This window comes from Fistularia commersonii, chromosome 24, assembly GCF_037954325.1.
Source record: "Fistularia commersonii isolate RoL2024-O1a breed Wild chromosome 24, RoL_Fcom_v1.0, whole genome shotgun sequence".
Lineage (NCBI taxonomy): Eukaryota > Metazoa > Chordata > Actinopteri > Syngnathiformes > Fistulariidae > Fistularia > Fistularia commersonii.
The window spans coordinates 260,132-284,613 of NC_141307.1; the positions used below are offsets into that span (position 1 = coordinate 260,132).

General features: G+C 54.6%; 4 protein-coding genes across 6 annotated transcripts in view; 2 read left to right on the plus strand and 2 right to left on the minus strand.

The window, feature by feature from the left end:
* npr1a (natriuretic peptide receptor 1a) overlaps positions 1 to 1,955 on the minus strand; it is a 9,083-nt gene extending 7,128 nt beyond the window's left edge. For 2 of the 3 annotated variants that reach the window (XM_086171144.1, XM_086171142.1), the window contains exons 1-2: positions 1,856 to 1,955; positions 1 to 651 (exon numbers count right to left, since the gene is read on the minus strand). The exon at positions 1 to 651 is cut by the window's left edge and continues 73 nt beyond it. In XM_086171144.1, coding sequence (XP_086027270.1) covers positions 1 to 642 — 642 coding nt within the window. In that variant the 5' untranslated portion in view covers positions 643 to 651; positions 1,856 to 1,955. Of the gene's footprint in view, positions 761 to 1,855 lie in introns of those variants that run through there. The other variant, XM_086171143.1, reaches the window with a different exon arrangement.
* Positions 1,956 to 2,493: 538 nt separating this feature from the next.
* LOC147219531 (uncharacterized) lies at positions 2,494 to 5,415 on the minus strand. The gene is made up of 3 exons (XM_086171540.1): positions 5,121 to 5,415; positions 4,758 to 4,967; positions 2,494 to 4,319 (listed from the first exon to the last, which is right to left on the minus strand). Exons 1-3 carry the CDS (start codon positions 5,362 to 5,364, stop codon positions 3,400 to 3,402), a joined length of 1,374 nt encoding a protein of 457 aa, XP_086027666.1. The 5' UTR covers positions 5,365 to 5,415; the 3' UTR covers positions 2,494 to 3,399.
* A 1,576-nt stretch (positions 5,416 to 6,991) lies between these two features.
* On the plus strand, positions 6,992 to 11,737 carry LOC147219532 (dynein axonemal intermediate chain 2-like). The gene is made up of 12 exons (XM_086171534.1): positions 6,992 to 7,174; positions 8,895 to 9,056; positions 9,128 to 9,249; positions 9,346 to 9,488; positions 9,565 to 9,678; positions 9,866 to 10,005; positions 10,067 to 10,189; positions 10,439 to 10,662; positions 10,739 to 10,874; positions 10,948 to 11,094; positions 11,159 to 11,377; positions 11,464 to 11,737. The coding sequence occupies exons 1-12, from the start codon at positions 6,992 to 6,994 to the stop codon at positions 11,485 to 11,487; spliced, it is 1,737 nt and encodes a 578-aa protein (XP_086027660.1). The 3' UTR covers positions 11,488 to 11,737.
* A 1,206-nt stretch (positions 11,738 to 12,943) lies between these two features.
* Positions 12,944 to 24,482, plus strand: part of LOC147219533 (uncharacterized) — a 28,149-nt gene continuing 16,610 nt past the window's right edge. Inside the window, exons 1-6 of the mRNA XM_086171176.1 lie at positions 12,944 to 13,227; positions 15,455 to 16,997; positions 17,770 to 17,941; positions 18,012 to 18,236; positions 18,476 to 18,537; positions 19,382 to 19,734. Coding sequence (XP_086027302.1) covers positions 12,987 to 13,227; positions 15,455 to 16,997; positions 17,770 to 17,941; positions 18,012 to 18,236; positions 18,476 to 18,537; positions 19,382 to 19,734 — 2,596 coding nt within the window. The 5' untranslated portion in view covers positions 12,944 to 12,986. The remainder of the gene's footprint in view (positions 13,228 to 15,454; positions 16,998 to 17,769; positions 17,942 to 18,011; positions 18,237 to 18,475; positions 18,538 to 19,381; positions 19,735 to 24,482) is intronic.

Consider the following 24,482-nt stretch of genomic DNA (forward strand, 5'->3'; position numbering starts at 1 on the left):
TATGGAGACGTTGCGCGCCTCCAGCAGGGTGTAGAGTCCCTCCACGGCGAAGTAGCAGGGCCGGTCGTCGTTGGCGTCCTTGTTGTTGCTGAAGACCATGGTGACGTGGCGCCGCCAGCCGAAGGCGTCCTGCAGCCGCTCGCCCAGCTCGCCCAGCTTGGCGTGGGTGGGGCCCGTGTTGGTGACGGCGCCGTAGCGGCGGAAGCCCACGGCGCGGGCGCCGGCCGTCACCATGGGAACGTCCCAGTGCGTGGTGAAGCGGGCCACCGGGGACGAGGAGTAGTCGCAGCCGGGGCCGATGAAGGCCCAGGGGTCGTGGGTCTGCTTCAGGTCCACCGCCGCCAGGGGCGCCGCCGAGTCCGAGCAGAAGCCGTCCCCGTTCTCCGAGCTGCCGTGGACCAGACGCAGCCGGAGGCCCGGCAGCAGCCGCGGGTCCGAGTTGACCCGCCGCACCGCTCGCCGCAGCGCCGGCGCCACGCGGGGCCACGCCCACGCGTACTCCGTGTTGGTCAGCGGCAAGATGGCCGCCAGCGTCACCTCCTGCGACTCGTCGGGGCTCTCGGACGCCGACGGGACCGCCGGCGGGGGGAGGAGGAGGAGGAGGAGGAGGAGGGCCGGGGGGCGGAGCATGCCCATCGCCATGGCGACCAGCTGGGGGGCATGCCAGAGTCACAGCTGTCAATCATCTTCACTGAGAAACATCAACGTCTACATTTGAAACCAGAACATAATAAACACACACACACAGTCACACACACGCACAAACACACACACACACAGTCACACACTCTCACTGGCTGAACTTCCTGATTCTTTGGTTTGTTGTTGCTTTCCAGCCTCCATCTGACCTCCAGCTGACCTCTACACACTCCATCAATCACAGACAGCCAGCCCTGTGCACACGCACGCACGCACACACACACACACACACACACACACACACACACACACACACACACACACACAGGTAATGTGATTGAAGTGACAAACAGACCTGATGGATGTTTGTCGTCACTCACTAACTAAGTCAGTGTGTGTTTGTTTTCCTGACACTGTGAGGACATTGACTCCCCTCCTGCTCCCTTCTCACACACACACACACACACACACACATATAAAAATACACAGTGTAACACTTGACTTGGTTTGATGTTGGTGTGGGGACTTTCAGGAGGAAATGTCTCCTGTTGTACTCTAAACCTGTGTGTGTGTGTGTGTGTGTGTGTGTGTGTGTGTGAGAGGGAGTCATTATTCTCTTCCTGAGTGACGTCAGAGTGTGTGTAACTGTGGCCTCACAAACATCCAAAAGAACACACAACAGACACACACACACACACCATGAGCAGGCTGAACACACTATGCACACACACACACACACACACACACACACACACACATACAAAAAAAAACATACATGCAAACAATCATACAATAACACACAACAGGTTTAAATAGGCACACACATCAACAACAGATTGAACACACACACACACACACACAAACATACAATCAAACACACAACGCGGGTTGAAATAGACAAACACATTAACGGGTTGAACACACACACACACACACACACACACCCACACACAGAGTTAAGGAAGGTGTCGTCCATCGATGAGATCCGATGTTTCCGATCAGCTGATCGATGTTCTCCAGCAGATCGATCATTGGAGAATCAGGTCTTACCGCCTGTCCGCCGCTCCAGCGGTCCCCCAAACCCGGTCCCCCATTCCCGGTCCTCCGGTCCCGGATTCCCCAATTCCCCGGTTTCCCGGTCGTCCGGTCCCCAATTCCCGAGTTCCCCGGTTCCCGGTCCCCCGGTCCCGAGTTCCCCGGTTCCCCGGTTCTTTACCTGCTCGGTTGTTCAGCGTGCCGCGTGCCTCCGCCTCATGCTCCGGTGGGGCGCGAGGGGGAAAACCGAGGTTGCCACAGCAACGAACCGCCCGCGCGCTAGCACACGGGAACGCACGCGCGGACCCGTCCCCGCGCACGCCGCTCTCGGGGGGGCGGCGCGTGCGCGTTTGCGTGCGTGAGCCGAACGCGCCGCACCTTCTCTCTGGAAGCCCGCGCGGACACGAGCACGCGTCCGTTTATAGACGGCGGACGGAGCGCGTGCGTGGGCGGGGTGAGACCGCGGGTTCCCGCAATCCCCGTCGGCCAATCGGAACGCTCGGTCTCTGCACAGGCTCAGAGGAGATGACCTCTGACCCCGAACCCCCGCCGACCTCTGACCCCGAACCCCCACCGGCCCCTGGCGGCCATGTTGCCTGTGTCTCCTCTGGAATGGAGCCGGAAGGCGCTCAGACAGGAAACACCCGGCCTGGCAGGAAGTCACACACACACACACACACACACACACACACTGCCCTCCTCTGACAGCACAGTGGACCAGAGTGCCGCCCGGACAGGAAGTGACCTGCGGTTCTGTGGAACGGCGGCGAGGAGGCGGGGCTACAGACGGCGCCCGGTCCGACTGAGCAAACCACAGACGCTCGACAGAAAAACCTTTAATTTATAGAAGAAGAGGATCGTGGGGGCGGGGCTTCAGAGTCAGCTGACGGGAAGGGGCGGGGCTTCAGAGTCAGCTGACAGGAAGGGGCGGGGCTTTAAAGTCGTGGATCTGCGACTGACGACCATTGCGTGAGACCCCGCCCCTTCGGCCTCTGACAGCGTGCACGCCGAGCGCACACGCGAGGGATCATCACACTCTGGACAAACATCTTGACATCTCCTGAGGTTTGGACACGTGAACAGACGTGAAGCGTGAGGGTATCAGTGTGGACCGGGAAACTGGATATCAGGCGGAGCCGGTCCACTGGGGGCGGAGCCGGTCCACCGGGGGCGGAGCCGGTCCACAGGGGGCGGAGCCGGTCCACAGGGGGCGGGGCCGGTCCACAGGGGGTGGAGCTGGTCCACCAGGGGCGGAGCCGGTCCACAGGGGGCGGGGCCGGTCCACAGGGGGCGGAGCCGGTCCACCGGGGGCGGAGCCGGTCCACAGGGGGCGGGGCCGGTCCACAGGGGGCGGAGCCGGTCCACTGGGGGCGGAGCCGGTCCACAGGAGGAGCCGGTCCACCGGGGGCGGAGCCGGTCCACCGGGGGTGGAGCCGGTCCACCGGGGGCGGAGCCGGTCCACCAGGGGCGGAGCCGGTCCGCAGGGGGTGGAGCCAGTCCACAGGGGGCGGAGCCGGTCCACTGGGGGCGGAGCCGGTTCACTGGGGGCGGAGCCAGTCCACAGGGGGTGGAGCCAGTCCACTGGGGGCGGAGCCAGTCCACTGGGGGCGGAGCCGGTCCACAGGTGGCGGGGGCAGTTCCAGGAAGGGTGAACCCAGCGCCGCTCTGACCCCGTGTCCTGGGGTCGTGGCGATGAGGTATCCTAGCGACGCGGTGGTCCTGAACTCACAGGTACGGGACCTGGAAGTGACACGCCACCTGACAGGAAGTGACGGACGCCTGAGGAGCGGCGGCGCGGGACGGCGCCCCCTGCGGCGGCGTGGCGGCCAGTCTGTCGCAGTGCAGCGTCTTCATGTGCTGGACCAGGTACTCGCGGCGGGTGAAGGTGCGGCGGCACAGGTGGCAGCGGTGCGGCCGGTCGCCGCTGTGGACCTTCAGGTGGCGGTCCAGACTCTCCTTCCTGCTGAAGTCGCGGCCGCAGAAGGCGCAGCGGTAGGGTTTCTCCCCGGTGTGGACTCGCTTGTGGATCTCCATCCTCTTGATGGAGCCGCACTTCTTGCCGCAGACGTCGCAGGTGCAGCCCAGCTCCTTGTGGGAGCGCAGGTGTTCCCTCAGGTCCTGGGTGGAGGCCAGAAGGTCCCCGCAGGCGCCGCAGCGGCTCTCCGGCTCCTTGCAGTGGTTCTCGGCGTGGCGGACCAGGATGCCTTGCGTGTTGAAGAAGCCGCCGCAGATTCGGCAGGGGAAGGACTTGGCCGGGCTCTCCTGGACGGCCCGGGGCCGGCGGAGGCCGCAGGACATCTGGGCCTGGTTCTCCGAAGCGTTCCTGCGCACGTGCTTCTTCAGGGTCCTCTTGGAGCTGAAGAAGCGTCCGCAGGAGGGGCAGGACAGAAGCCCGCGGGCCGCCGGAGGCCCCGGTCGGCCCGGCGCCGTCGCCGCCGCCTCCGCGTCGCTGTCGTCGGCGGAGGACTCGGACCGGAAGCCGAGGGGGGGGCCTGCGGGAAGGCCCCCGCCGGACGCCGAAGCCCCCTCATCACCGGAGTCGGGGGACCCCTCCTTCGACCCGGGACCATCATCCTCCTCCTGCTTGACCCGCGGCGCCTCCTCTGGCTCGTCTTCTGCGGCCGAAAGCCGGAGCTCCTCCGCACCTGAAGACCGGAAGATGCGTCACACACTCACAGCGCCAGGGGTCACAGGTCACCGGGTCCCGTCTGCCATTAGCGTGTAGCGTCTGAGCTAAACAACAACCTCCGCTACGATCGATAAGCAACACATCGGCGAAGGATCAATAAGCGATGGTCCAGAATTAACCGGACATAATCGATACATCACTCGTCAACGGATGCCCGATCGATCGCCAATGGATCTGAAATTAACGGTTCAATTATCGAACAATGGCTCAAATATCATGGGATGCAAAGTCAAAAAACGACGACTCAGTAATTGCCGTGTGTTTAACCGTTAATCGATTGTTCCACGACCCCGCCTCCTTCTGCGCTCTGGGACCTCCCGCCAGCAGGGGGCGCTCTGATTGGCCAGGGAGGGTCAGCCGACCGTGAGCTCCACAACGTTCGGCCGACACTCACCCGCGGGTCTCAGCAGGGACCTGATCTCCGCCCTGACCGCCGCCTCCAGCATCATGTCCGCGTCCTCCACTTCCTGCTTGACGGCGCCCCCTTCCGGTCCGGGCCCTGGCCACGCCCCCCCGCCGCTGTCCCGCGCCTCCTCCGACCACGAGGGGCCGCCCTCTTCCGGCTTGACGAGCCAGCTGAGGCCCCGCCCCCCCGCGTTGATCGCTGTGGGAGGAGGGCGGATGGGAGTTGTAGTTTCATCGGAAGGGGCAAAAACTACAAATCAAGTGACTGGGACGGAAAGCAGGCGACCAATCACAGGCGAGCGGCCATTTTCTTATTAAAGCCAGGACCGGAGTGACGTCCGATCCCGCTCACCTGCGGGAGAGTCTCCCGGTGCTTCCCCCGGTGCTTCCTCCGGTGCTTCCTCCGGTGCTTCCCCCGGTGCGACCCCCGGACGCCCGGCCGCCAGCAGCAGCCTCTGCCGGTGGATCTCCTGCCTCGCCCGGGAAACCTCGTCCTCGTACTCGGCGATGGTACGCGCGAAGAGCCGGAAGATGTCGTCGGTGGCCGCCGTCAGCCGCCGCTCCACCAGCAGCCGCAGCGAGGCGAGCCGCGCCATGTCGCCGCCGAGTCGCGCCGCAGCTCGGCCTTAATGTCGGACCGGAAGGGAAGGAAGGAGGCGGCGGACAACCGGAAGTCGCTGCCATGAAAACACTGTCAAGTTGTCTGCTGTGACTACGAACTTCCGGAAACAAACGTCACCAAAATAAGAATAAGAATAAGAACAACTTTATTTATCCCGAAGGAAATTGTTGTGCCAGAGTTTCAAGTACAAAAGCATAACAGTAATAGATAATAGTAGAAAGGAGGAAGAATAAGAAATATAATAAAATATGAATTGTCTAACAGTTAGCAGTAACTACAAAGATTGAAGATTCCCTGCGGCTGAGATGAGATGAGATGAGAACAACTTTATTAATCCCGAAGGAAATTGTTGTGCCAGAGTTTCAAGTAAAAACATAACAGTAATAGACAATAGTGGAATGGAGGAAGAGAATAAGAACAACTTTATTTATCCCGAAGGAAATTGTTGTGCCAGAGTTTCAAGTAAAACATAACAATAATAAATAATAGTAGGAAATTGTATTAACAGTATATAAAAGGGGGAGAAGAAGAAATACAAATAAAACTATAAAGTGCCAAAGTAACAAGTCAAAAAACATGTTCTGATGAGATGAGAACAACTTTATTTATCTCGAAGGAAATTGTTGTGCCAGAGTTTCAAGTAAAAACATAACGGTAATAGATAATAGAAGGAGGAAGAATAAGAAATACAATGAAATATAAATTGTCTTAACTGTTAACCACTGAACGCCACAGGATTTCATTCCTACCTGAGGCTATCAGACTTTTTAATTCCTCTTCCCTCAGCTGCAGGGAATCTTCAATCTTTGTAGTTACTGCTAACAGTTAAGACAATTCATATTTCATTGTATTTCTTATTCTTCCTCCTTTCTGCTATTATCTATCACTGTTATGTTTTTTACTTGAGGCTCTGGCACATCAATTCCCTTCAGGATTAATCAAGTTGTTCTCATCTCATCTCAACTGTATTCTTACTGTCTATTCTTGATGTCTTCTTAAAAGTAGCCATCCATCCATCCATCCATCTTATCCTGCACTCAGGGTCTGGGGATGCTGGAGCCGAGCCCTCCAGACTCATTTCCAGACAGACCATGATTCACTCACTCGTTTGGGACAATTTTTACCAATTTTCCTCCACTGAACCTGCTGCACGTTTTTCGGGCTGTGGGAGGAAAAGCCTTGCAGACGCAGGAGATGCAAAACACGCAAGCTCCAGAAAGGTCCCCTTGTCTGAAGCGAACCAAGGTCCTTCGTGCGGTGAGGTCAAAGCCAACTTACTAGAATTATTACTCGAAAAAAAGGGAAAACTCAATTGAGAAGTTGAGAAGAAGAATGGTAATGAGAATGAAAATAAGTCGAAACTTTGGTGGTCATGTCGTGATCTTACTCGGACTCCCATCTTTCGATGTTGTCAAACTACTCCGACTCCCTGCAGCCGTGCTCGTCAAGCTAGAAAGTACAGAGGCGAGGCACTACTTCCGGCTCACCGGGCGAACGCTCGCCTCCGCCCCGCCCACCCGGTTCGCGACACGTGACCTCCGTCGGAGTCTGTCGGCGTCCCGTTGCTAGGTTACGGTGTTGCCTCCGTCGCTAGGAGACGGATGGAGATCAGCCACGTGTACACGAAGGTCCGCGGGCGGTTCGGCCGCCGGGCCCTCTTCTCGGACCGGACCGCCGCCCTGATGGCCGACCTGCCGCCGGACAACCGGGCGCTGCCGCTGCACGGCCGCGCCGGAGCCCGGGACCGGGCCGCCCAGGCCGGGGAGGACAAGTCCGAGCACACGGTGAGGGAGCCGGGGGGCAGAGGAGCACCACTACCACCAGTAATGATAATAATAATAATAATAATAATAATAATAATAATAATAATACTAATAATAATAACAGAGTATGAGACTATGACTACTACTACTACTACTACTACTACTAATACTACTACTTCAACTACTACAAATAGTATTAGTAGTATTAGTATTAGTAGTAGTATTAGTAGTATTTGTAGTAGTAGTAGTAGTAGTAGTAGTAGTATTTGTAGTAGTAGTATTAGTAGTAGTAGTAGTAGTATTTGTAGTAGTAGTATTTGTAGTAGTAGTAGTATTAGTAGTAGTAGTATTTGTAGTAGTTGTAGTAGTAGTATTTGTAGTAGTAGTAGTAGTAGTAGTAGTAGTATTTGTAGTAGTAGTAGTAGTAGTATTTGCAGTAGTAGTAGTATTAGTAGTAGTAGTATTTGTAGTCGTAGTATTTGTAGTAGTAGTATTAGTAGTAGTAGTAGTTGTTGTAGTATTAGTATTAGTAGTAGTAGTATTTGTAGTAGTTGTAGTAGTAGTATTTGTAGTAGTAGTAGTAGTAGTAGTAGTAGTAGTAGTTGTAGTAGTAGTAGTACTAGTATTAGTAGTTGTAGTAGTAGTTGTAGTAGTAGTATTAGTATTTGTAGTAGTAGTAGTATTAGTAGTAGTATTTGTAGTAGTAGTAGTAATACTACTACTACTACTACTACTTCAACTAATACTACTTCTACTAATATCAACAGTATAGTTTTAATTCCTCTTCTTTCAGCTGCAATGAATCTTCAGATCTTTGTACTTAAGACCTTAAAACACTTTATAGCCTTGACTTTGACACTTTATTGTTTTATTTGTATTTCTTATTCTCCCCCTTTTTTTTACTGTTTATACAATTTTCTACAATTATTTATTATTGTTACATTCTTCTTATCAATAATAAAAGAGTATAGACAAGTCAAGCCCACTGTGAGGGGACACAGTACTACCATTACTAAAAAAATAATACTCCCACTACTTACACAAATACTAATACTCCCACTACTTACACAAATACTAATACTCCCACTACTTACACAAATACTAATACTCCCACTACTTACACAAATACTAATACTCCCACTACTTACACAAATACTAATACTCCCACTACTACAGCCTGAGCCCAGGCTGGGGGCTGAGCACTCACACTAATACTAATACTAGTACTACTAACATTAATATGGTGACAAGATCAACAGCTGCTACTACTACTACTACTACTACTATGACTGTTTATTGTACGGTAACTACTGCAACTATGGGTATTACTGCTGCTTATATACTTATATATACTGCTTATATTACTGTTTATAGTACTACAACTACTTCTATGACTACAACTGTCTCTACTACTACTACTAATGCTACCACTGTTATTACAACTACTACAGCTATAACTACTGCCATGAATACTACAATACGATTGCAATTACTACTACGACTACAACTACACTTATTTCTATGAAGTAACTATTACTACTACTACTTCTACTACTACTACTACTAGTACTACTACTACTTCTGCAATTAGTTGGACTACGATTGGAGGGTTTGACCTCTGACCCGGTCTGGTTGTGGTTCTGGTGGCCCTGCAGCAAGGATGTGCTTCAGTGTGTGTGTGTGTGTGTGTGTGTGTGTGTGTGTGTGTGTGTGTGTGTGTGTGCGCGCGCACCCTGTGCAGGTGAACACGGAGCGCTTCGAGTTCCAGAGCCGTGGGATGAACCACGTGGAGGGGGGCTGGCCCAAAGACGTGAACCCCCAGGAGGCGGAGCAAACCATCCGCTTCAGGAAGAAGGTGGAGAAGGACGAGGGCTTCATCAACAGCATCCTGCAGCTGGGCAGCGTAAGAGCCACGTCCTCCCGGGCCGGCGGGCGGGCGGACACCGATGAGACGGGGTGTGTCCTGTGGGGCAGGTGATGGAGCGCTGCATCCGGCAGAACAACGCGGTGGACATCTACCAGGAGTACTTCCAGGACGAGGAGGTGACGGAGGAGAGTCCGGAGCCGCCGTCGGCCAAGACCATCAATGTTTTCAGGTGGGTGCGGTTCCTTTGGAAGCCGCCGGGTCCCGTGCGGGTCCCGTGCGGGTCCCGTGCGGGTCCCGGAGGTCCCGGTGTGTGGTGTCTCCGCAGAGACCCGAACCCGACCAAGCGGAGCGTCACCTGCCTCTCCTGGCATCCCGACGGAGGCGGGAAGTTGGCGGCCGCCTTCTCCTGCCTGGAGTTCCAGAGAAGCTCGGCAGACACCGACCCCGACTCCTACATCTGGGACATCGGTGGGTGAGACGGAGCGAGACGGAGCGAGACGGGCCGAGACGCCGGGAGGCTGACGGTCGGACTCTGTCCTTCCAGAGAACCCCAACAGACCCGAGATGAGCCTCAAGCCCACGTCCCCCCTGGTCTGCCTGGACTACAACCCCAAGGACTCGCACACCCTGGTGGGCGGAAGCTACAACGGGCAAATCGGTGGGTGGAGAAACGACGGGCGATGCGATCGGCATCCTCTCAGAGGGCCACCCGGAAACGGATCTTCCGGAATCATCTTCTACGGCCCCTTGTGGAGCCCTGGCCACGGAGCCTCTCGCAGGCCCCGCGTTCCAGGAAGGTCCCGCGAGTCCCTTCCGGTCTCTGAGGTGGTGTGTGTTGGTTGCAGCGTTCTGGGACACCCGCAGGGGGAGCCGGCCGGCGGAGGTCTCCTCTCTGGAGCAGAGCCACAGGGATCCGGTCTACAAGGTCATCTGGCTACAGTCCAAGACCGGAACCGACGCCTTCTCGGCCTCCACGGACGGACAGGTAGGCCCTGCGAGGGGCCGGCGGATCCACCCGCTCGGCCGGACTGACGCCTGTCTCGCAGGTTCTGTGGTGGGACGTCCGCCGGCTCGCCGAGCCCTCGGAGCGTCTGGTTCTGGACCCGGGTCGGGAGGGGAACCTGGACCGAGCGCTGGGAGCCGTCTGCCTGGAGTTTGAGCCCACCATGGTGAGACGGAGGCCACCCGTCGTCAAGCTAGCCGGCTTACTTCCGGTCCCTCTGCTAAGCTAACGCTCGCGGTCTAGGTGGCCGTGCCGTCTCCCGGCGAAGCTCACTGGCTGTCGCTGTGCTCACAGGAAGTGTGTTCCTTCTTTTGCTAAGCTAGTCAGCGGCGTGTGCCCTGTCTCGAGGCAAAGCGTGCACGGCGGTTGCCCGGCTATCGTGACCTGACGGGAAGCGAACCGCCCTTGTGTGCAGCCCACGAAATTCATGGTGGGGACGGAGCAGGGTCCGGTGGTCTCCTGCAACCGGAAGGCCAAGACGGCGTCGGAGAAGCTGGTGTGCACGTACGACGGTCACCTGGGGCCCGTCTACGCCCTGCAGCGCAACCCCTTCTTCCCCAAGAACTTCCTGACGGCCGGCGACTGGACGGCCCGGGTCTGGTCCGAGGACGTCCGGGACTCGTCCATCATTTGGACCGGGTCGGTAGGGTCGGTCCCGGGGTCGATCCCGGTCCCGTCTTCTGTATTCTGACTCCCGGCCGCGAACCTCCACCAGGTACCAGATGTCCTACCTGACGGACGCCTCCTGGAGCCCCGTCAGGCCGTCGGTCTTCTTCACCGCCAAGATGGACGGCGTGCTGGACGTGTGGGACGTCCTGTTCAAGCAGAGCGAGCCCACGCTGAGCGTCAAGGTGATGATACTTCCGGCGTCCGCCGCCGCCGCCGCCGCCGCTCCGACGCCGACCTCCCCTGTGTTGCGCCCAGGTGTGTGAGGAGCCCCTGCACAGCCTCCGCCCGCACCACGCCGGGCGCCTGGTGGCGTGCGGCTCCCGAGGGGGCGTGGCCACGCTGCTGGAGGTCGGACCCGCGCTGGCCCGCCTGCAGAGGAACGAGAAGAGCCTCCTCGCCGCCGTGAGTGCTGCTTCCTGTCGCTGCGGGAAAACACGCCGGCGACGTCACTGAACACTTTCTGCAGATGTTTGAGCGGGAGGCGAAGCGGGAGAAGATCCTGGAGGCCCGTCAGAGGGAGATCAGGCTGAAGGAGCGCAGCCGCTCCGAGCAGAGCCGCGAGGACCAGGACCGGGACCGGGATCGGGACCGGGACCGGGACCGGCTCATCGCCAGGGCCGAGGAGGACTTCTACACTCTGGTCGAGGCGGAACTGAAGAGGAGGCGGGAGAGGGGGGAGGAACAGGTGTGTGTGTGTGTGTGTGTGTGTGTTTGCGTAGGGGGGGGTCAATACAAAGTTTGAACACCATCCATGTTGGTTTGTGTTTCCAGGAGAAAGAAGAAACAGACGACTGAAGGAAAGGAAGGAAACCTTTCAAAATAAAATGCCAGAAAACATGAGCCGAGTCCTTTTACTCCACATGACACACACACACACACACACACACGCACACACACACACACACACACACACACACACTTGTCCTCTCCCAGCGAGCATACATGTCCTGCACCAGTCTAACTTACGTGTCTTCAGCTTCCTCACACAGACCATAGTTCCTCTCTCAGCATCCTGTCAATCCTGGTTCTGGACCTACAAGAATCAGAAGGCCCAGTGCAGCTCCTTCTGACCTCCTCTGTACTTCTCTATCAGCAGGGGATCAATAAAGTTTATCTTATCTTGTCTTATCTCAAAGCTCATACTGCATCTGTTCTGCTTCTGTACTTTTAACTTTTTTTTAATTTTTTTTTAAGCAGCAGGTAATTTTGTTTTTCAGCAGCAGCTTATTAATTTTTTCTAGCAGTAGGTTATTTATTTTTTGAGCAGTCAGTTATTCATTTTTTTAAGCAGTAGATTATTTTTCTTTTTAAATATTTTGTTTTAAAGCAGCAGGTTTTTTTTTTAAGCAGCAAGTTATTTATTTTTTAGTTTTGGTTTTAAGCAGTAGGCTATTTTTTTAAGCAGTAGCTTATTTTTTCTATTATCATTTTGGTTTTAAGCAGAAGGTTATTTTTTTAAGCAAGTTATTTACTAATTTTTCAATTTTGTTTTTAAGCAGTAGGTTATTTATGTTTTTAAGCAGCAGGTTATTTACTTTTCTAAGAAGTAGGTTATTTATTTACTTTTTAATTATTTTGTTTTTAAGCAGCAGGTTATTTATTTATTTTTTATTTTGTTTTTAAGCAGTAGGTTTTTTTTATTATTATTTTGTTTTTAAGAAGCAGGTTATTTATTTTTCTAAGTTGTAGGTTATTCATTTACTTTCTAATTATTTTGTTTTTAAGCAGCAGGTTATTTATTTTTTCCAATTATTTGTATTTGAGCAGCAGGTTATTTATTTTTTCTAATAATTTGTATTTAAGCAGCAGGTTATTTATTTTTTCTGATTATTTTGTATTTAAGCAGCAGGTTATTTATTTTTCTAATTATTTGTTTTTAAGCAGCGGGTTATTTATTTTTTCTAATTATTTTGTTTTCAAGCAGCAGGTTATTTATATTTTCTAATTATTTGTATTCAAGCAGCAGGTTATTTATTTTTCTAATTATTTGTATTCAAGCAGCAGGTTATTTATTTTTCTCATTATTTGTTTTTAAGCCGCAGGTTATTTATTTTTTCTAATGATTTGTTGTTAAGCAGCAGGTTATTTAATTTTCTAATTATTTGTATTTAAGCTCCAGGCTATCGACGGTCGATCGTCGGCTCCCGGTCGGGCTGCTCGGGCGCGCGCCCGCAGCGCCGTCCCTCCGACGTCGCCGCCGCGTCCGTGACGTCACCACGCAACCCGGAAGTGCGCCCCTTGTTTACATCGCTCTTTGTCCGCCCGGCCCGTCCAGGACGCCCGGGACGCCCGGCATGTCCAGGATGTCCCGCAGGCCGCGGAGCCGCGGCAGCCCGGAGCTGCGCGCCGCCGTGGAGGCGCAGCTGGCGGCGGCCGCCGAGCACATCCTGTGGCTGCTGGAGGAGCGCGCAAACGCGGACGCGCTTAGCCTGAAGGAGCTGGTGGCCCAGCGCCTCTCCGCCGCCGTGGACAACATCTTCTCCGCCTTCCAGGCCGCCGCAGACCGCCGGGAGCCGGCGGGGGCCGAGGGGGCAGGTGGGTGGCGTCAATCAACCAATCAACCAATCAAACGATCAACCAATCAACCAATCAGAGGGAGTCAGCGGCAGTGACTGACGGACGGAGCCTTTGGCTTTGAAACTGACCAGGTCGATCCAGAAGCTGGATGGAGAGGCTCGTTGGACAGTGCAAGTTAACTTGCTGTTCAGCAGAACGCCTTCTTCTTTTCCTTTCAGCTTCTCCCTGTTCTCTGGATCCTCCTCTCTCACACCAACTACCTTCATGTCCTCTCTCACTACATCCATATATCTTCTCTTTGGCCTTCCAATTCCAGCATCCGTCGACCTGTATATTCACTATTATGACCCAACCACCTCAGTCTGGCTTCTCTGACCTTCTCTCCAGAACATCTAACATGTGCTGTTCCTCTGATGGACTCATTCCTGATCCTCTCCATCCTGGTCACTCCCAAAGAGAACCTCAACATCTTCATCTCTGCAACCTCTAGTTCTGATTGCTGTCTTTTCATCATTGTCAGTGTTGGTAGATCATCTCTCCAGTGTCTCCGCCACCTTTCTTTTCGTTCTAGCTGATGTTCTTCTATCTCTTTGTACCCCTGACCCACCCCCACCTTGAACTTCTCTGTTACTGCTACAGCACACCGTACCAGTGTCTCACAGCGAGCATACATGTCCTGCACCAGTCTAACATACGTCTCTGCCACTCCAGACTTCCTCATACAATACCAGAGCTCCTCTCTTGGAACCCTGTCATATGCCTTTTCTAGGTCTACAAAAACACAATGCAGCTCCCTCTGGCCTTCTCTGTACTTTTCTATTAGCATTCTCAACGCTAATACTGCATCTGTAGTACTCTTCCTGGGCATGAAGCCATATGTTCACAAATGCTGACTTCGGTTCTATCCTTGCTTTTCTTTCATTTTCCACATTCATCAGCTCTTCAAAGTACTCTTTCCATCTTCCCATCACTCTTCTAGCATCTGTCAATACATTTCCCTCTCTGTCCTTAATCACCCGGACCTGTTGTACATCCTTTCCATCTTTATCTCTCTGTTTCGCCAACCTGTATAGATCATTCTCACCCTCCTTACTATCCAACCGAGCATACAAGTCATCGTACGCCCTTTGTTTTGCCTTTACTACCTCTATCTTTACCTTTGGCCGCATCTCCCTGAACTCCTGTCTGTTCTCTTCAGTCCTCTCAGTATCCCACTTCTTCTTTGCTAACCTCTTTCTCTGTATACACTCCTGCACTTCCTCGTTCCACCACCAAGTCACCTTATCTACTTTCCTTCCAGATGACACACCAAGTACTCTTCTACCTGTCTCCCTGATAACACTAGCTGTAGTTGTCCAATCATCACCATCTGTCCCTCTGCATTCCTATCCTGGATACCAAATCTGCCCATCACTTCTTCATCCCCTCTATTGCCTTCACCGACATGTCCGTTGAAGTCTGCACCAATGACCACTCTCTCATTTCTGGGAATATTCTGCATCACTTCATCCAACTCATTCCAGAACTTCTCCTTCTCTTCAGATTCACATCCCACCTGTGGTTCATAGCCGCTAACAACATTGAGCATCACACCTTCGATTTCCAGTTTCAGACTCATAAGTCTATCTGACATTCTTTTCACCTCTAGGACGTTCCTAACAAACTCCTCCTTCAAGATAACTCCTACTCCATTTCTCTTCCTGTCAGTACCATAATAGTACAACTTAAAGCTGCTCCTAAGCTTCTAGCCTTACTACCTTTCCACCTGGTCTCCTGGACACACAGTATCTCCACCTTCCTTCTCTGCATCATGTCCACCAACTCTCTACCTTTTCCTGTCATCGTCCTGATATTCAAAGTCCCTCCTCTCAGTCCCAGACTCTTGTCTTTCCTCTTCTCTCTCTGCTTCCGAACACGCCTTCCTCCTCTCCTTCTTTGACCTCCGGTAGCCCAGTTTCCACTGGTTCCCTGTAGGTCATCGGTACCAACGGCGGTCGTTGTTAACCCGGACCTTGACCGGATTCCGGTACGATCTGGTTATGATGGTTGACTCACATGTTTGTTTTTGGCAAAAGTTTCACTCCGGATCTCCTTCCTGACGCAACCCCTGCATTTATCCGTGCTTGGGACGGCTCAGGAAGACACCGGCCCGTGGCCCCGAGGCTGCATTTCCTGTTCAGCAGGAAGCCACTGATGTGCAAAAAGGGCGGCGTGCAGATCTGACCTCGTGCGATCTTCTCCGCAGAGCTCCACCTCTCGGTCTCTGTGGACGAGGCTCAGCCCGGGACGTCCCAGCGCCCCGGAGACGAGCCCCAGCTCTCCACAGACGAGGGGGCGGCGGCGGCGGTGGCGGCGGTGTCTGAGGAGGGCGGGAAGGAGGACGAGAAGGAAGCCCGGGCGGCGTCTCACACCTGCAGGGTCTGCGGGAAGACCTTCGACAGGAAGGGCTTCCTGATGAAGCACGTGGAGACGCACCTGAAGGACGAGGAGCCTCGGTGCGGCCTCTGCGGCGAGCGGCCCGAGTCCGCCGGCGGCCTGAGGCTCCACCTCCAGACGCACCGGGATCTCAGCCGCACCTGCGACATCTGCGGGAAGAAGTTCCCGTCGGCGCGGGCGCAGGAGACCCACCTGCGGCTGCACACCGGCGAGAAACCCTTCCGGTGCCCCGTCTGCGGCAAGGGCTTCAACCAGAAGGGCAACATGGCCACGCACCTGCGGACGCACTCGTCCCAGAAGCCCTTCAGCTGCCCCGTCTGCCGCAAGGACTTCGGCCACGCCGGCTCGCTGGAGCGCCACATGAAGGCGCACGCCGGCGAGGTGGCCTTCAGCTGCCGGGCGTGCGGGGAGGGCTTCGACAAGAGCGCCGAGCTGCGGCGACACGCCAGGAGCCACCGGCCCCCCGAGAAGCCGGGGCGGCGCTGCCAGGTGTGCGGCGCCGCCTTCCGCGGCCGGGGGAACTTGGCGCGGCACGCCGAGACTCACCTGGACGACCCGGCCGGGCGCTGCGGCGTCTGCGGCCGGCGGGCCGAGTCCGGCGAGGAGCTGCGACGCCACGTCCGGACGCACGGGGACGCCGGCAGGACCTGCGACATCTGCGGCGCCGCTTTCCGCGACGTGGAGATCCACATGAGGACGCACACGGGCCAGAAGCCCTTCAGCTGCACCGACTGCGGCAAGGACTTCCCCCGCAAGGGCTCGCTGGAGCGACACCTGAAGCTGCACGCCGGCGAGCGGCCCTTCATCTGCGAGTTCTGCGGCAAGACCTTCGTGGAGAACACGGTCCTGAAGAGGCACATCAAGAGCCACGTGGGCGGGAAGCCGCGCGTCTTCGCCTGCGACGTGTGCGGGAAGAAGTTCACCATGAGCCAGCACCTGGACGTCCACAAGAGGATCCACACCGGGGAGAAGCCCTACACCTGCCGGGTCTGCGACAAGAGCTTCCGCCAGGTCGGAAACCTGGACTCGCACATGCGGATCCACACCGGGGAGAAGCCCTTCATCTGCAGCCTCTGCGGGAAGAGGTTCCGGCAGAAGATCTCGCTGGAGACCCACGAGCGCTTCCACAAGAAGGACAAGCCCTTCGGCTGCCAGCTGTGCGCCAAGAGCTTCGTGCAGAAGATCGACCTGAAGAGGCATCTTCTGACGCACACCGGCGAGAAGCCGCACAGCTGCCGCGTCTGCGGGAAACGCTACCAGGAGAAGCGCTCGGTGGACGCGCACATGAAGGTGCACGCCGGCGAGAAGGTCCCGGAGGACGCGGCGGGAACCCGGGGCGACTTCATCCAGCTGTGACCCGGGGGGGAACTGTTACCATGGAAACCGAGGCTGCGGGCCGCCTGCCGGCGCTCTGGAAGTAAAACCCTCTGAAACACACTCGTGCCTCCTGCTGGTCTCTGCTCCGACGGTCTTCTGTCTGGGTTTGCTCTCCTCAGGAGGCCACGCCGACATGGGCCTTCAAGTCCACTTTCAGGCACAAAGGTGTTTTTCTTCTCCTCTCTGGAGAAGACGTGATCGGGAAGCAAACCTTCAGGCAGCTGCGTCTGAGATGTAAAGTTTGAGGAACAAAAGCCTTCAAACAAGATCTCAGACCTTCTGTCCTCATCCATCTCCCTCAGCATCTGCTCATCTTCACCTGAAACCACCTGTGACCATCAGAAACACCAGAGACCTCCTCCTCCTTCTGCTCCGCTTCCTCTCCATCACCTTGCTCACCTCTGAGGGAAGATCTGGAGCAGAAGAAACATCTGCGCCTCACCTCGTGGACTTTTCTTCTCCACCGAGTCAAACAAACATTCAGGAGGCGCACACACACACACACACACACACACACACACACACACACACACACAGACCTCCATCCTATGGTGTGTTCAGGTTCGTGTCTTTGGTTTCACTGAAACGTCCGACGACATCAAAAGGTCTCCAGAGTCAAACATCTAAGCGCAGGCTAGCGACCAGCTAGCAGGCTAACCTTAGCTTAGCATGGTCCCGCTCCGCTTCTGGTGTTGAAGGCCCTTCCAGAAGCTCCTGGTGGCGGTGCTCCGTCTCCTGCTCCTCAAGGTGCTGGTCCAGAGCGGCAGTGTCGCAGGTGAAGATGCTCTCGCTGAGGATCTTCAGCGACACCGAGCCTCCTCAGAAGCTACGGCCGCCGTTGAGTGTTCCTGAGGTCTGCGTGGCCTTGAGGGACCAGGAGAGGTCCTCGCCCACGTGGACGCCCAGGTATCTGAAGCTTGTGGACCTCGAGAGGGACAGCGGTCGACGAGGTCTCTCCTCCTCCCACGTGTCCGCCGTCGTCTCCAAAGATCTCCACGGCCGCCCGGAGCAGAAGATCTGCGGCCTCTGGACCTTCTGAGCGCTCGGAGCAGGCGCAGATGCAGCAGGACACCAAAGTCCACCGGGACCAGAGAAGAAGCAGGCGGTGGCAGGAGCCTCCGGTGGTCTGGGTCTCAGGACCTTCACCTCCAGGTTTGGAGATACGCCTGAACACCTTCTCCAACCAGGAATACTTGAAGATGGTCCTTCCACAGGTGGACGTCCCTCCATCGTGTCACATGACCGCCTGCCGTGCGGTCACGTGACAGGGGGCGGAGCCTATCTCTTCGGCGATTGGACAGGAGGCGGGTTCACCCTGGACCGGGAGATCCCTGGACCACATGGAGACGCGACCAGGTGTCCTTCTAGACCTCCAGGCTCCGGTTTTTGGACCGTGGGAGGAATCCTGAGGAGAACATGGAGCTTCAGCCTCCGGTGGTCCGCTGGTCTCCAGGCCGCCCTGGAGACATCTGCTGATGAGACCATCGACGCCCGGCGTCCTGCTGACGCCAGAAGGTGAGCGGTCTCAGACATCTGACGGGACAACCATCGGAGCTGAGGACCACGGCCGGCGATCCTCGTCCGGAGGTGAACCCTCAGAGAGTGTAGGTTAGAGGAGGCGTGGGCAGAAGATCGGAGCTCCTTCACAGGTTCTCGCAGGACCTCGACCCTGCAGCTCCTCCAGCCGAACGGAGGTTTGTCTTCTCTCTGTGGAAAGTGAGCAGAGGCACCGAGGAACCCAAACCCCACGGTTCCTCCAGACCCTGATGGTCCTGCTGATGTGTCTCCACTCACCCCGTGACCACCGGGCCTCAGGTCTTCTCCCAGGACCTTCATCTGACTCCGTCGGGACGCAAAACACGTTCCTCAGGAGTTCCTCTTGTCCTCCTACAAAAGCAAAGGTCAGAGGGTCCTGGAGAGGAGACCTCAGCGCTTCTGCTGAAGATCTCCACCAGAGAGCTTCTGCTGGTCCAGACGATCCTGAAATGACTAGTTGGACGTCACGTTCGCGACGCCCGGCGTCTGGGAGGAACCATCAGGCCTGCGTGGCCTTCAGACTCTCCGCCGATCAACGATCGATCGCGAGCGATCTCGATCGGACGAGAAGGACGAGGACCTTCTCGGCTTTTATTCGACAAACTTCCGTGAACGAACCCTGAACCTTTCTGAAGGACCAGGATGGAACATCTCCAGGAGAACAACCACAGAGGGTTCCATCATTGGCTGCTTCCTAACTGAATATCAATACATCGATCGATCGCCGCGCTCGCCGAATTCCCCTGATTCCAGCTGAAGCTGGTCCTGAAGGTCCAGGTGGTGTGGAGGTCACCTCATCTTGAGGAGCGCCGGCCTCCAGCAGGAGAAGAGGTTCCACGCTCCCGAGCGCAGAGGAACCTGGAGGACCAGAAGATGCCGAGGGCAGCTTCTCCGGGAAGTCCTGGCCCGCGGCTTCACTCCTCGCCGGCACGCTGGTGACTCTGCGGGTGCAACTTCTGGTCGAAGTTCTCGAGGTGGCGCCCGAGGCTCGCTCCTCGGTGAGGATCCTCGTGCGCTCGCTCAGGGTCTCCTGCTCGGAGAAGCTCTGGCAGCAGGTGGAGCAGGAGGAGGCCTCGCCCGTCTTCTGTCCAGAACCTGCTCGGTGTCTCCTGGATCTTCTGGATCAGAAGGCGAAGCCTCCTCATCCTCAGTGTTCCTGGAGTGAAGGTGAAGCCGGTGAGATCAGCATCTCCTTGAAGCTCAGGATCTCCTGCTGGAGGAACCTCCTGCCCCGCACGGCTCTGGACGTCTGAGGGACAGAAGGTGGAGGACGGAGGACGAGAAGGTCCTCCTGGTCTCAGACCCAGAGGACCAGAACCCGAGGGGCTCGGAGGCCTGACTCCCTCTGACGTCACCGCAACCGGAGGACCGCGCGGAGGTTCTGACGTCTGACGTCACGCCGTGTTGGAGAGGAAACGGGGAGCCCGAACCCACACGCGCCCCGCGTGCGTGCGTGTGTGTGTGTGTGTGTGTGTGTGTGTGTGTGTGTACCGGCGGGGTTTCCGGTTCGGTTCCGGAAGCGCGAGCCGGCGGGGGTCTTCGTCCGCTCCCGTTACCGAGGCTCCGGGACATCCTGGCGCCGCGCGGGGACTTCCGGAAGTGACGAAACACTAACGAACCGGTGGGACGAGTGTGCGTGTGCGCGTGCACGGGAGAGGTCCGAGCCTTCTCCTCAGCGAATCGCGCGCCTCTCCGTGGTCGCGTCACGCGTGACGTCACGTCCGCGCCGATAGCCGCTGTGCTGAGGAGGGGCGGCGCCGGTCGTCATGGAAACGTCTTGTGTCCGACACGCGACTCACCAGCAGCACGTCACTTCCTGTTCGACATCCGCACTCACCACTTCCTGTCAGTTTGCTCCTCCAGGTCCAGGTCCAGGTCCAGGTCCAGGTTCAGGTTCAGGTCCAGGTCCAGGTCCAGGTCCAGGTCCAGGTCTAGGTTCAGGTCCAGGTCCAGGTTCAGGTCCAGGTCCAGGTCCAGGTCCAGGTCCAGGTCTAGGTTCAGGTCCAGGTCCAGGTCCAGGTCCAGGTCCAGGTCCAGGGTCACCTGGGCAGCCATACTGTAGTACTCTTGCAGTAGTCAGTAGTACTAGTACTGGTAGTTCTCTGAGGAGCTCCTGGACCTTCTCCTCCCCTGGAGGCCATCAGAGTGTCCGTCCTCCATCCAGTCGGTCCAAAGATCTCAGAAGCCTCTCTGGTCTCCTGTTGGTCCTTTTGGAGTTTGAAGGTCCCTCAGAGAAGCTTGGGAGGCCTGGAGACACCTGGAGACACCTGGAGACACCTGGAGACACCTGGAGACACCTGGAGCCTGGGCTTCTCCACTGGGTGAAGGCCGAAGGCTCCTCAACTGGTGGTCAGAGAAGATCCTGATGTTGGACGTCTGCAAGAAAACAAGGAAGAAGTGTGTGTGTGTGTGTGTGTGTGTGTGTGTGTGTGTGTGTGTGTGTGTGTGTGTGTGTGTGTGTGTGTGTGATTCAAAACAGTGACTGCAAACAAACGTGCGACCAGGAAAATAAAGTGACATTTACAAAAACATTTGATTGAAGTGGATTTAGTTTTGAAAGATGATTTGATCTGAAGGTTCCTTCAGATGATTCATTTTGAAATTCAGAGCAAAGAGGAGGAGGAGGAGAAGAAGAAGAAGGAGGAACTCCATCTGAGATCCTGAGACGTCTGGATGAAACCATGTGAAGGTGATGGAAGCAGAAGGTGGTGAGATTACAAGGATCCAAAGTTTGCTGGTGTGAACGCAGCAGAAGTGTGTGTGTGGAGGAATGAAGATCTTCTCCGAGTCCACCGAAGACTGAAAGAAGAAGAAGAAGAAGAAGAAGAAGAAGGAGCAGCAGCTCAGGAGGACACGGCTCAGGCTGAAGGTCTGAAGAAGTGATGGAGGGAAATAAACGGACCTGTGTGAGGAGCTCCAGAAGAAGGTGATCTGGGGAGCGTGTCTTCCTGACCCCAAGACCTGGAGAAGGAGGGCCGAGCCGGAGCTCATGGTGGAGCCCGAGAACAACCGGCTCCACGGAGAGGACCTGACCTGTGGAGAAGCTGAGCGCCCTCGACGCGTCCTCCAGAATCCACCTCGGCAGCGGACCTTCTGCTCCGGGAGCCTCTGCGGCCGATGGGTTTCCACGAGGTGGAGACGCTGCTTGGAGATCCATGGACGCGTTCACCTTCCGGCAGCTCTGATGGAGATCCTGCAAGCTGAGGTCAACCAGCAGACCAGAACTTTCACTCTGACAAACATCATGTGCTGTCAGGGGCTCAGGAACCCTGCTTTACTGCTGACACAACATCCATGAAGGAGAAGGCTTAGAAGCCAGCTTAGGAGTCAGCTTCGGAGTCATCAGCTTAGTAGTCATTGTTAGTAGTCAGCATTAGTAGTCAGCTTAGAAGCCAGCTTAGGAGTCAGCTTAGGAGTCATCTTAAAAGTCAGCTTAGAAGTCAGCTTAGAAGTCAGCTTAGAAGCCAGCTTAGGAGTCAGTTTAGGAGTCAGCTTAGGAGTCAGCTAGTAGTCAGCTTAGTAGTCAGCTTAGTAGTCATCATTAGTAGTCAGCATTAGGAGTCAGCGTTAGTAGTCATTGTTAGTAGTCAGCATTAGTAGTCAGCTTAGAAGCCAGTTTAGGAGTCAGCTTAGGAGTCAGCTTAGTAGTCAGCTTAGAAGTCAGCTTAGTAGTCATCATTAGTAGTCAGCATTAGTAGTCAGCATTAGTAGTCAGCGTTAGTAGTCAGCGTTAGTAGTCAGCATTAGAAGTCAGCTTAGTAGTCATCGTTTGTAGTCAGCATTAGTAGTCATCAATAGTAGACAGCATTAGTAGTCAGCATCAGTAGTCAGCTTAGTAGTCATCGTTAGTAGTCAGCTTAGTTGCCATCAGCTTAGTAGTCAGCTTAGTAGTCAGCATTAGTAGTCAGCTTAGTTGTCATCAGCTTAGTAGTCATCGTTAGTAGTCATCATTAGTAGTCAGCTTAGTAGTCATCGTTAGTAGTCAGCATTAGTAGTCAGCATTAGTAGTCATCGTTAGTAGTCCACATTAGTAGCCAGCTTAGTAGTCATCGTTAGTAGTCAGCTTAGTTGTCATCAGCTTAGTAGTCAGCTTAGTAGTCATCGTTAGTAGTCGCATTAGTAGTCAGCATTAGTAGTCATCGTTAGTAGTCAGCATTAGTAGTCAGCATTAGTAGTCATCGTTAGTAGTCAGCATTAGTAGTCAGCATTAGTAGTCATCGTTAGTAGTCAGCTTAGTAGTCATCGTTAGTAGTCAGCATTAGTAGTCAGCATTAGTAGTCATCGTTAGTAGTCAGCATTAGTAGTCAGCATTAGTAGTCATCGTTAGTAGTCAGCTTAGTAGTCATCGTTAGTAGTCAGCATTAGTAGTCAGCATTAGTAGTCATCGTTAGTAGTCAGCATTAGTAGTCAGCATTAGTAGTCATCGTTAGTAGTCAGCATTAGTAGTCATCGTTAGTAGTCCACATTAGTAGCCAGCTTAGTAGTCATCGATAGTAGTCAGCTTTACTACTCATCGTTCATGGTCAGTTTAGTAGTCAGTTTAGTCGTCCTCCTTGCTGGCAGTAAGTTGTTATGATAGTGTGTGAACGGCACCCATCGACGCCCCGAGATCCTCGTCCTCTTCGCGTCATGAATGTCATCGCTGTCCTAAGTTTTTTCACCTTCTGTGCAGAAATCCTTGGCACGCTGGCATCCAGCATCCTGTTGTTGTTCCTGCGCTCATGAATCCGCCCATCTAAAGCCGACTCCATCCTTGCGATGGTCTGGTTGCTAACGGTAACAACCTTTAGCATCCTTGCTAAAAGTTATCTCCGCCGTCGTCCTTGTGTTATTTCCCTCCTTTATGTTGTGTAACGGCGCCCTGCGGCCGCACGGCTTCTTCCTGCCTTCAGCTTGTCCAGAAGTTTAACTTTTTCCGCGACACTTACGATCCTCCTCTTCCTTCAGGGCGTCGTCGGGAGCCTTTGCCCGTGCAGAGCGTTTTGTCGACATTGTGGCTTTTGTCATGGAGAAAATTTGCAGATGTAAATTTGGCGAGCCGGGCAGAGACGAGGCGTGGAGATTGTCCACACTGGTCTACCGTCCTTTAGCCAATCGGCATGCAGAACACAACATTCTGTACTGTAAAAAGAAAAGAGTTAAAAAAACTGCACTATAGCGAGGGTTTACTGCACATTAAAAATCATGTTTAATACGAATCATCACATCAAGCGTTATATTTTTAATCAACCGTGTGATGAAGTTCTCACCATGGAAACGTCAGCGGTGATGAGAGTCTTTGACAAACTGAGCAGCACAAAGCGGACGCCCTTCCACGCCACGCTCAACCGGCCAATAGCGCGCCGGGTACAGATCTGCTCGGCCAATGGTTGGAGACAGAGGCTTTTGAATTGACCGATCACATGTTGAGCCGGGGAAACACAACATATATGGAGATACAAAAATCAGACGTCCAGATGAAGAAAAAATACTTTCCATACACACAGATATCAAACACATTTTTCCCAAATATGGAATACAGAATAATTCCTGTTGTTCCAAAGGTGATGATGCTCAGGTGAAAAATGATGTTTGGCATCGGCGATGCATCCAGATCTCTCAGATGGAGAAAGAGCTTCACGCCATCTTGTTCGGACGCAAGCGTTTTCACCACTATATGTATGGACGTCACGTCATCGTGGAAAGTGACCACAAGCCACTGGACTCCATTATTGCAAGCCTCTGATCCTCCAGTTACAAAGGTATGATTTCAGTATCATTCACACACCAGGCAGACATTCCTCTGGCAGACGCTCTCAAGGAAATCACTGCCTGACCCTGACGACAGCCTCCAGGAAGGTATGGATTTGCACGGACGTACAGTGTGCCCGTCAGTGACACAAAACTGAAACTAATACAAGAAGAGACTGAAAAGAACCCTCAAT

Coding starts and splice junctions, on each gene's coding strand:
- LOC147219532 (XM_086171534.1), top strand. CDS start 6,992: ATGGAGATCAGCCACGTGTACACGAAGGTCCGCGGGCGGTTCGGCCGC. Junction 10,006..10,066: donor CGGCCTCCACGGACGGACAG/GTAGGCCCTGCG, acceptor CCTGTCTCGCAG/GTTCTGTGGTGGGACGTCCG. Junction 10,190..10,438: donor TGGAGTTTGAGCCCACCATG/GTGAGACGGAGG, acceptor CCTTGTGTGCAG/CCCACGAAATTCATGGTGGG.
- LOC147219531 (XM_086171540.1), bottom strand. CDS start 5,364: ATGGCGCGGCTCGCCTCGCTGCGGCTGCTGGTGGAGCGGCGGCTGACG. Junction 4,968..5,120: donor ACCGGGAGACTCTCCCGCAG/GTGAGCGGGATC, acceptor CTCCTCCCACAG/CGATCAACGCGGGGGGGCGG. Junction 4,320..4,757: donor GTCCCTGCTGAGACCCGCGG/GTGAGTGTCGGC, acceptor TCCGGTCTTCAG/GTGCGGAGGAGCTCCGGCTT.